Source organism: Epinephelus fuscoguttatus, linkage group LG7 (genome assembly GCF_011397635.1).
Source record: "Epinephelus fuscoguttatus linkage group LG7, E.fuscoguttatus.final_Chr_v1".
Taxonomy (NCBI): Eukaryota; Metazoa; Chordata; class Actinopteri; order Perciformes; family Serranidae; genus Epinephelus; species Epinephelus fuscoguttatus.
In genome coordinates, this window is record NC_064758.1 from 36,482,571 (window position 1) to 36,493,938 (window position 11,368).

General features: G+C 38.6%; 1 protein-coding gene across 1 annotated transcript; it reads right to left on the reverse strand.

Moving 5' to 3' along the window:
* Nucleotides 1–2,721: 2,721 nt before the first annotated feature.
* pym1 (PYM homolog 1, exon junction complex associated factor) lies at nt 2,722–8,820 on the reverse strand. Its single transcript, XM_049581114.1, has 3 exons — nt 8,513–8,820; nt 4,340–4,433; nt 2,722–3,788 (listed from the first exon to the last, which is right to left on the reverse strand). Exons 1-3 carry the CDS (start codon nt 8,541–8,543, stop codon nt 3,287–3,289), a joined length of 627 nt encoding a protein of 208 aa, XP_049437071.1. The 5' UTR covers nt 8,544–8,820; the 3' UTR covers nt 2,722–3,286.
* Between the last annotated feature and the right edge of the window lie 2,548 nt (nt 8,821–11,368).

The following is an 11,368-nucleotide window of genomic DNA, read 5'->3' on the forward strand; positions in this document are numbered from 1 at the left end:
CCAGCTCTGTGTCGTTGCAACACTGGCAATTATTGATTCATTGATTGATTCCATTGACCCATCTGGAGCAGAGCAAAATATTAAATTATGTCCCAATCCCAGACTGCACTAAAATGCTCTCATAATTTGATAATTACAAAATTGAGTATATTTAAAACTGTCAGTTTACTAAATACTTTTAATTTTAAATATGCTTCTACTGTGTTCTCCCATGATGCAATGCACAAAGGAGAGGGAATAGAGTGCTGCAGGGAAGTTAGCGTTGCCCTGGTTCCCTCATAAAAAAGACTTTGGGATTTTTCCTTTTGATTTTGGATTAGTGCCGCAAATAAGATCTGTGGCAAACTAACATTTATGATTCTTACAAGTTTTGTTTAGCGAGATAATCTTCATAAATTAAAACTGCTTTTATGATTTTAGAAGCCCTAAATGCCATTGCCAGAAGTAAAAAGCTAACATTAGGCTATAACCGAACTGCACCACAGTCGCATGATTTAACCTCGCCCCCACAGCACAGCTGTAAAGCCGTGTTCGGTGTGATGATATTCTGTAGTCTAATTTAGCCACTTGTTAGCAACCGCCTTTTTTAAGACATATAAAAGCTTCAAAATTCATGATTGGGGGATTTACTGACATATTTTAAGCCATGGAACAAAATGTGAATGTCTCATGAGCTTGTCTTAACCACAGACATTATTTTAGGCATCTAACCAAAAACCCACTGCCTTCGAGACGAGGGAACCGGGGGTGCGAAAATGCTAACTCATTCCTGGGTTTTGGGACACTCTACTGGTTAACACTAAAGTTTAAATAGTTTATGGTGGTGAACCAGCTCCAGAAAAAATCTCCAAAAACAAAATATTTGGAAAACCATTTTGCTTTAATTTGTGGAGTTTAATTGGCAGCTCTGAAGTCACAGTAACTTGATGTCCAATGGTGCATGTATTTTATCATTGCCTGTTAAAATAAAGCAGTAAAGCATGTTGATTTCTTATATATCAACTGCAAAGAAAGTATATTTCACTAATGTAAGTATAGTATTTTGAGGGGCACTTGATCCATTTTTCACAGATTAAATTCATTCTCGTCTTTTGCGAGTCCCTCAACTTTTATGAAAGTGCAAAACTAACTTGCTGGAGCGCCTCACAGGTTCAATCCAGTACAAGAATTCCATTTAGTCTAGAAGCCGTTTGCAAAAGTCACCTTGTTTCATTTCATTACACTGAGAAGAAAAAACATTTGCTGAAATTTAAGAGGAAAAGTTATTTAAAGGATACATGTGGCTTTATTTTCCTATATACTTCTAATTGTCTATTTGTTTCTACCAAAAACATCACTCTGTCAGAACACGTCGTGAATGTTTAGTTTAGTTTTGTAAGACTCAGTCATTCCCTAAAATAGCGGGGCACTGTAGCTTTTAGCAAACATTACTCAGACAGACATTAATAGTGTATTTGTTGGGGACTATTTTCAGCTGCGGATTAATACACATTTAGTTTTCACATGATTATTTACAGAAGCAGGACGGTGTAAAAGGGATCAACCCAAACTAACTATACTGGCCATGTTGATTATAGTAAAGGAACAACAGTGTGGCTTATTTTGACATTTTGTTAGCTCTCTGGAACAGAGGAGTAAGATATATCCGCCTATGACTGCAGAGATAAGGTCGACAGCATCAATTAATCATTGCTTTGGGTATACAAAACCACCAGCCTCATCCTTTAGGTGGGTGACTTGTTTCTAAAATATTTAATGGCATCAAAATACGTTTGCTTTTCTACAGGATGTTGTCATTGTGCATGAATGTGATACAGTTACACGTTTCATACTTATATCAACGTTTCTAAAGTAATGTAGTATATAAACTGACTTTGTCATCAGGAGGTGGGGGAGATGATGGATGGCTTGTCATGTGGGTGAAACGCCTGCAAAGCTGCAGACCAACAAACAAAACTGCTTGTCAATATGAAAAAGGAGGTGTTGAGTTTTTGAGCAGCAACTTCACACAACTTCTAATATGGCGGATAGCGAACATGAAATAGTAAAATAAAGCAGATATCTAAAGTAAAAACAGGACGCAGGAGAGAAACTAAACTCCAAAACACACACTTTTAAAAACACCTTTTTCTCTGGTCTCCTGCAGACAGAGGTGAGGAGAGTTAAGCAACACACAAGCTTGTTTGGGGAGGAGTCGTCGAGGTTGACTGTGGTTGGCGAGAAGTCACTGCTACCCGCTTGAGGGCTGGCGGCCCGGCTTTTGGACCTACTCCTGAGAAAGTCCATCTCTGGCGCAGCTTGGCGTGGCACAGCGCATCTAAACTGACAATGGAAACACAAATTGGTGCGGCCACGAGTGACAATGGAAAAAGGGTTATAGTGAGACACTGCTGCTTTTTGGGCCCAAAGAGTGGTTGTTTTTTACCAAGAGAGGCTGCTTTTCCTGCCGGAAATTGCGCCGCCCCTCCTAACCATAACCAAGTGGTTTGGGTGCCTAAATCTGACCACGTTAACCAGAGCTGTTGAAATGTGAACTTTCATTGTATTCTCTACATAACAACATACAAATGTAACTTACTCATGGTTTAGAAAAACATACCATGGCAACATTTCTCTGGTGACTGGGTTGAGTTTACATCCTGCCGTCCAAAATAATTCCCCAGTCCTTCACCCACAGAGTACTTATTCACTCTACTAATAAAAAGCACTGTGAGATGAACATTTTTCGCAGCATGTCGTTTTAATCGATGTAATGACTGTTTAGACAATGGCTCAACATTAGTGCTACTACAAGAGGCCATCGAATTACTGACAAAAATGTTGTGTTACTTCTCAGAGCAGACGAGTCAACAAACTATATTCTCTTAAACAGAAAATATTTCATGTGCAAGTAATACCGTAATAATACCTGATGCTATGAAAGGTACAAAATGGAAAGGACAGACACTCACAAAACAATTCACGATGATGTCTTTAAAAGATATTTATAAATGAACAGCCTGGTCGATACGAGCGTACGAGCAGGAGTCTTAATGTTATCTGGAGATCTGATTCTAGAAAACAGGCCCGTCAGGTCTGAAGATGTGACGCCTGCTGCGTTACATCCTGTCACTCTCTGCTTGAAAGGCGCTGGGACTGTGTTCACTTCCAGAGTTCAGGATGAATATCAAATAGGTAGAATATGTTTAATGGAAGCTATGATCACAAAGCTGCAAAGGTCCCTTCCCTGTCTTTCAGTATGTTTGTATGTATATTCTGTCCGACTCTTCTGCTTTCCTTTATTGCTTCAAGAGTCACGCTCCAGCTGCTCTATCTCATCTTTTAAGGCTTGAAGCCGGCCCAGCTTTTCCAACTGATCCTTTGTCGGCTCCTTTATTTCCCCTGAGTCCACTTTCTGCTGCAATTCCTCAACTTGTCGTAGCTTCTTTTTCAGGTTTTTGATCTTCTTGGCCTTTTCAGCTGCTGCTGCTGAGGAATCATTGGGAGACGAGACGGAGACCGGCGCTTCTTCTGTCTTGTTTGAAGACTCGCCACTCTCTGAAATGGACATGTTCTCGACAGCGTCGCTCACCGAGTCCACGTCCCCGTCCTGGTGCTGCTGCTGTTTTCTCTTCTCTTTGCGTTTCATGTTGCGTTTGGCAGACTTTGAGAGACCAGCTGTCTCGCTGTCCCCGCAACCGGGGATCTTCTGCTGCTGTTGCTGCTTTGCCGGAGCGGTGTCGGACGGGCTCATCCCAGGGGGCAGGTCGGGTTTGCTCTTAAAAAACTTCACAAACTTGTTTTCATAGCTGAAAGAGCAAGAGACAAAAGCATAGGATTAAATACAGAAGTGAGAAGATAAAAATGACTTCCTCACACATCAGTCAGGCCTGTCGTCAACACGCTGCTTACATCTATAGACCAGACCAGCACATACAGATACTTCACAAAGTGTTGAGGCTGCACTCTTTTTTGGGGGATAGAAAATCAAAGATCCTGTAGATGTCAATTTGATTTGATGTGTTTGGATGATCATTTTGACAAGTCTGTATGTATTTATTTCTTGTTTAACAAACATTTACTTAATGGAAATGTCTAGTAATTGTTTTGCGACCTTGTCTGAACCGGAGTTTTCAAAATACCTGATTAATTATAACCTTGACACTGACGCGATGTTGGCCTGGTCTATGTGTATCACGTGATAGTGACATTTTAAGGTCACAGTGCAGCAATAGAATTTAAATCTGTAATACAAGGAAAGTATTAGGAGTAATATTAAACATGTTTTGAGATTTTTATGACTATATTTTAAACAATAGCATAAACAATGTATATTCAAAAGTTTTCCAACTGCACTTACACTGGGACTTCTTCCTGGGGGGTGTAACCATCCTTCACCCGCCTCGGCTTCCTCCATGTTCCATCAGGTCGCTGAGTGGCAGCAATGTATTTCCCTGAAGAGCAACAGGTGCAACATTTTAGAATGTGCAGATTTATTTGCATGAATAAAACTGCACATTTTAATGTCTTTAATTCATCCCATCAGCTGTGGGCTGGCTTTGACTGTTCTCATGACATAGAAAATACCTCAGAGCTTGCTCGATTCTTTTGGAGGTTGGTCAAAACTGCATTCTCTGCATTAATGTGTAAGGTCTTTGTCAAATGTAAATGTGTAAATGTAAATAACTGGATGAAGTGGAAGCTGTGCAGCTCCACGGGCCCATCAAGCTGATTTAATGAACTGCCACATGAATATAAAGCAGAACACACACACATCATCATCACACTGACATCTGGAACAATTTAAAACTCTAACTCACCACAAAATTGTGTTGTTAAATATTAGCTGGCATTGCACTGAATAACTGATGCGTTACCGCTAGGGTAGGGTACCGTTCATAATTGAACCGATGCGGTACTTTTATATTAATTTTTATATCAATGAAAAAAACAAATCTATGTGCCTAAACTCTTACATTTTTACATGTATCTCACCATAACAAGTTGGAAAATGACATATTCTACCATATATGAAGAGGGGAGACTCTCTGGAATCTGGCAATATAAGAACCATGATGGTGGGACATTCACAGCTGTCCAAAACATGTGGTTTGTGCCAGGCAGAAAATGATTGCCAGTATTTTTTCATTATTGTAAGAAATTCCATTGACTCATTCACAAGTCAAAAATGTGTTTTATCTGAAAGAAACATGCAATATTTACATCTAAGATCAAAAAATAGAAAAATAGTCAACCAAGTGCAATGATGTCCTCCAAGATAATATTTGCCATTTTGTTTGCAGTAAACAAAGTTTGTTGTTGTTTTTCAGTTTCAGTTATATACTGGGGAGACATTTTGGGCATGGGGGGGGGGGCTATACATGTCCCCCTCAATGTATATGATGACTACGGCCCTGTCAGCATGCATAATTAGGCACAGGTGTCTGTGTACGCAAAGGTGAAGTGGCTGGTCTTGTCATACAAAGTTTGATGGAGTGTCAACTGGACAATATGGAGATATTTGCATCTTGAAAGCCGGACTACAAATGTGGACAGACAGGGAGAAACACATGCAAGCCTAAGACGTGGTAAGATACGATATTCCTCACTATATGAAGTGACTGATAACAAGATCTGTATAATGGATTGTAAAGAAATTCGTCAGGTTTTTATTTTGTAGACAATTAATCTGGATTTGTAGCGTGATGGGATGACAGCACAATGATGTGTGTGGTCCTGTGCTTTCATGTGATATGTGTGGCATTTCTGTGCGAGGCTGCGTTCGCAAGTAATCCATCCAAGAGTAAAGTGTGTGCAAAGCTGTATGAAAGCTCTGTTATACATCATTTTATTATAACTTTATCAATTCGTTTTTGCTATGAAAACATTGGATTACCGACAAGTGCTTGGCCTTGTTGGAAAGCTACAGTTCTGCCGTTTCATGTGATACGCGTGGCTTCTCGCTATGATGCACGGTCGTGGAGAAAATCCACAGAGAAGAACAGGTGTGAATTTGGACGTACTATGCGTTGTTCGGGCCCATAGTCTAAACTTCTCAGTTTCAACATTTTATTGAGAACATTTAGAAACAGTGCTGCACGTTAACTTTTTTTTTTTTTTTTTTGTCGCCATTGTTGCTGAGTCTGAGGTGCAAGTCATGCCCACCATCGTACCGACATGAATCGGTACCAACTACAAAAAGTACAGAGTTTCGGTACCCAACCCTAGTTACCGCTACCTGGGAGATAACTTTATGAACATAATGTTAGCCAGAAAGTTTCTGGTCAATCATATGGTCAAGTTCACTAAAAGACATTATGATAGGTTTGGGAACATTTGCACCAATAAAACATAATAATAATTCATGTCAATAAATATTTTATGTACCATTTTATTTAATATTTTACTGTAGCATATTACACAATGTTAAGGGCATTTAATACAGCACCTCTGAACAAGAGTATTATAGATTTAATAAATAACACATGGGCTTCCTGGGCGTTTATTGCACACTGGAGGGACTGAAAGTATAAAATCAATGAGGCGACGTGCTGCGGTAAGTTTTTCAAACCACCAGATGTCACTGTGCATGTTGAATTTAAAGCCCCAAAGCTTTACATCTTTTTCTGGCAGAAACACAAAGAAAGCTCCAAAGCTTCATCCATCCATCACTAGTTTGACAAGCTGCTCAGAGTGTGTGTGTGTGTGTGTGTGTGTGTGTGTGTGGTAACGTCCATCCCCTCATGGAAACACACAGTCTCACACTCTGAATCATTACAGTTATCAAAAGCCTAAAGACCCACAGCACTTTCAGGTACAAGGACAAAGAATTGTGTTTTACAGCTGAGAAATAAACTGATATAATAAGAACATCTGAAAGCAGGTATCCTATTATTTTAATTATATTGTGAGAACATGTCAATTGCCTATTGCAACACCATACATACAGAAGTTCTTTCCATATCTTTCTGTATATCAGACCAGAATGGTTCTCAACCTGCGGGCTGAACTCATGAAACTGAAAGGTTATGACATGACTGACAGGAAAGGAAAGAACTCATGAACTTTGCTCATTCTTGAGGGTATTTTTTTTTTGTAAAATCTTTGATCTATTTTCTTGCGTAGGTGAAACTGCTCACCACTGATATGTTATGCAACACATGCATCACTCAGCAGCCAAAAAACAGTAGTAATCTGTTTAGTGGCTGGAAGATTTTTTTAAATCCACCAACCACATAGGCTGGTGGACACAAAAACAAACAAAAAATCCCTGGTAACCACTGTTAGCCAATTTTAGGCAAAGTTACAACCCAATGAGCAAGAGTGCTTTCGGAAATTTTGTATTTTTATATCATGTATTCATTAACAGGGTGCTGTTCCTTGATTTGTCATGTTGGAGTATTCTATCTTTTAACTGTTACTCAGTTGATTTTCCTGAAAATATACTATATCACAATTTATATAATGTCATCACGCTGGACTCGTACAGCTTTCACCTTCTTAAATTTAATTATGTGATCCAATTGCACTGCAACTTGACAGTATAATTTGCATTTAATTTTGCATCACTTGCACTTAATCCACCTCTCTCACACACACACACACACACACACATATATATATATATATATGTACAGTGTAATAGTTTCCCACTTTTTCCGTAAGTGACTGCTTCTAAGTATTACATACAGTTAATAAGTATTGGGGATTTTTGTTTTGTTGTTTTTCCTTTCTTAAAATACTGTCTTCAAAACACTGGGCTGCTGTAACAGTAAAATTTCTCCTCAATATTAATTAAGTAATCTGTCTATAAATCATAGTGTAAAAATCCTACATGAATATTGTCTGTTTTTGGTCCTAATTACTACAGTAAATCACAGTTGGGTGTTAAAGTAGTCTGAACTTATATTACTGTTGTAACGTTAGTTAGTGAATGTGTAAATGATTAGCACTGATTTACCATCATAATAACTCACATTAATAACTAATGTGAATTACATTTTCTCTTCTGAGACAAAAAAACAAGGCGAAAAGTTATAAAGGAACACAGTTTCACACAGAAAATATCGCGTTAATAGTAACTGGTGTTGTGATTAAAATATCACATCATGAACACAGTGGTCATTGATAATCACAGCAGAAGTAGCAAAGCAGCTAATGCTAGCTAGCTAATGTAGCAACTGTCAGGTCGGTGTCGCAAAAGGCAAAGTGGCTATTTGAAAATCCTATAGCTCTAAAGTTATACAAGAACTAAACGATTTTTTATAAGCAGCATGTTAATATAGCTGGGTATATCACGGTGTTTTCACACTAACGTTGATGAAGTGCAATAGCTACAAGCTAACCAACGTTAGCCGTTTTAGCTAACGTTAGCTGCAAAACAAAACATCCGAATCAAAGACGTATTTTAACATGTTATTATTGGCGATTATAACTGCAGATGACAAAATAAAAATCTGGTTTTGTTGGCTCTGTTGAATGCAGCGGATTTTGTTCCAGTTGGACAAAGGTCTGGCACATGCATCAGCCTTACCAGATTCATCTGTCACATAGGGGGTTGCCATTTTGGTGTAACGTGTTGCTCCGCTCCCCTCGGTCGGTCGATGACTTAAGGTTTCCACCAAACGTCCCCTCGCTCAGTCGGATCCAACACAGCAGCGAAATGCAGTTTCTTCAACTGTTGTTTCCCTCGAGGTGAGAGCTGTCATGGCAGCTTCTACGGACTGGTGTTACGGTGAAGACGAAGCACAGGACAGCTAATGCTAGACATCGATGGATGGACCGTGTGTGTGTGTGTGTGTGTGTGTGTGTGTGTGTGTGTGTGTGAGATCGGGCGGTGCGAGGAAACAAACCGTGCGAACCCTTTTCTTCAACTTCGGAAATGACGACGTGGATCATGGGTTGCCAGGTTTGGATCTGAACAGTCAACGGGTATTTTAACACTTAATGTAAAGCAATCATTTGACTCATTTCAGTAGCTTGTAAAAGTGGACAGCATTGCCCTGTAATGCAACTAAGTGTTTCATTCTACTATATTTTCTATTATGAGCAACATTTCCGTCCCCATTAATTAATTCTCATATTTTCTTTAAATATGTATAAAAATGTATAACAGATACATTAAATTGTATATTAAGGTCTTCTTTATCACATAAACACAGAATATTGCACATTAAAATGATTTTTAATACTTTTTTTGGTGCATGTGCTCGATTTTATGTCATGTTTATTTGATTGTTTTACTTTACTGTGTACCTGAAGTTATATTCCACTATTCCACCTTGTTAGTTTATAGTTTCTTGACTTCCAGAACAAACAAACAAACAAAAAATATGTATAATTCCACTGAGACCATTTTCTGGAGCGAACTCAAAAGATAGGGTAGGCATAAACTTTCACTGATGTATTTTTCCACATGTTTCAAGATATTAATCAGTTTGTCACAGTGTTAAAGTTCCACCTTGTTAGGCTAAATTCTGAAGAAAGTTGGTCTGATCAAAAAAGAAAGAAAAAAAACGTCCGATATAGTTATAAAAGTTTTGTTTATGTGTAGAAGGTAAATGCAACCACATTGTACAGTATATAGGCTACTGCACTGAGGATACAAACTTGTGAATGCCTCATCATTTTCTGCAACGTAATATACTGCATAAGACTGATGATGATTGTCCTGGGACACGAGACACAGAAGCAGAAATCTGTGATCCCATTGTCTTTGTCCCAGTTCTCACATCAGAGATCTCAGGGACAAGACTGCTGATCTGATAAACAAGGCCTCATTAATAAACACAGCTAAAATAGTTGCGTGTGTCACCCAAAGAGTGTCTCAAAAATTAAGATTGTCAAGGAAGACTACTGGCCCTGTATCAGTTTGTCAAAGAGGACAATAACATAGAACCAGAAAGATACAACTCCACTGAAGCATCTTCAGTGATTACATGTCCATTTTATTTTCATTTATGGTATGCACCCCATCTCTGACATCTCATCTCATCTCATCTCATCTCATCTCATCATTAACAAACTGATGAATCCTTGTAAAGGTCCTCTACAGCTGATGAACTGTAGCACTATGTGATCTGATGTTTTCACTTACATAAAGCTTCTTTTACAAAAATGATCAGTTATTCTCATATCTCTATCTACATTTTTGGCTTTTTGATTTTCTACAGACAGTTTATTTTATGAAATGCGCATGAGGCTGAAGTGGTAAAGGTCATAGTTAAAAAAAAGAGGGAAGCTCTAAAATAAAGTGTTTTAAAAAGCAACTCTGGTCGAGATATTAATCAAACATAACTCTAAATGTGCACATGTAACTTTTAGTCAGTGAAACACATTTTCTTACTTTACAGAGGCAGAGCTGTATACATTTCTTCTTCAGCTATAGATAATGCTATTAAGGCCATCAGTGTTGAATGCAGCCAGTAGCAGTGGTTTGAAAGAAGAGTACTTGTGTATTTAACAGTTAATGGTACTCACATATAAAAGGCAGGAAGCAGAGATCATGAGGGGAATTACTGTCTGACAAAAGTGTGTAGATTTATGCAGGACGGAAAGAGCTATAAATAGCTAAAATAAGTGGGTAATCATAAAAATAACACAGTATTTAATGATAATAAAGGTACAAATATCACAGAATCACAATATAAACAATAACATTAATGGAAATACTTTCTGTAAGATGTAAGTTTTTGATTGACCATGCTGAAAAAGTAATAACCTGAAGAGGTGTACATGAAATCAATCAATCCAGCTTTTATATGTCATATGGAAGTCTGCTGTTGTGCTCCATATACTCACATTTAATGTTAAATTAAACTGAACCTTTAATTTACTCAAGCACTTTACATAAGTGCAATCTTGAGGTACTTGTACAGGCCTGAAATAGACACGTGCACGAACAGGACCTATACATGCATTAAATGGAGAGATGTCAGAGCGAGGGGGCTGCCTATGGATGGATGCCCCAAGCAGTTCGGGTTCAGTGCCTTGCTCAAGTGCACCTCGGCAGTGCCAAGGAGGCGAACTGGCCCCTTTCCAGCTACCAGTCCACACTCCATATTAGGTGCGGACAGGGACATGAGGGACTCCCAGCCTCTATCCGGACTTAGCTGCCACCCCTCCTTAACACAGGCCCTCCTTTGGTAAAATAAATATAAAATACAGTAATTTAAAGTTGTATGCCCCTCCCCTGAGCCAAAATAAAAAACACAAGTCCCTCACTAGTGCTTATTAATGATTTGACATGCCTCCCCCTTTTTTGCACCACCCCCTCCCTTCTCACAAGTAACCAACACTCCCTTGAGTGACATTAAAGATGCAGTACTTTTACTTGTAACCGAGTATTTCTACACTGCTTTACTTGAATAAAAGATCTGAATACTTTTTC

Excerpts from the sequence above, each read along its gene's own strand:
- pym1 (XM_049581114.1), bottom strand. The coding sequence starts at position 8,543 with ATGGCAACCCCCTATGTGACAGATGAATCTG. Across the intron at positions 4,434-8,512 it reads CTATGTGACAGATGAATCTG|GGAAATACATTGCTGCCACT; the intron begins GTAAGGCTGATG and ends GTTGCTCTTCAG. Across the intron at positions 3,789-4,339 it reads CCCCAGGAAGAAGTCCCAGT|CTATGAAAACAAGTTTGTGA; the intron begins GTAAGTGCAGTT and ends TTGCTCTTTCAG.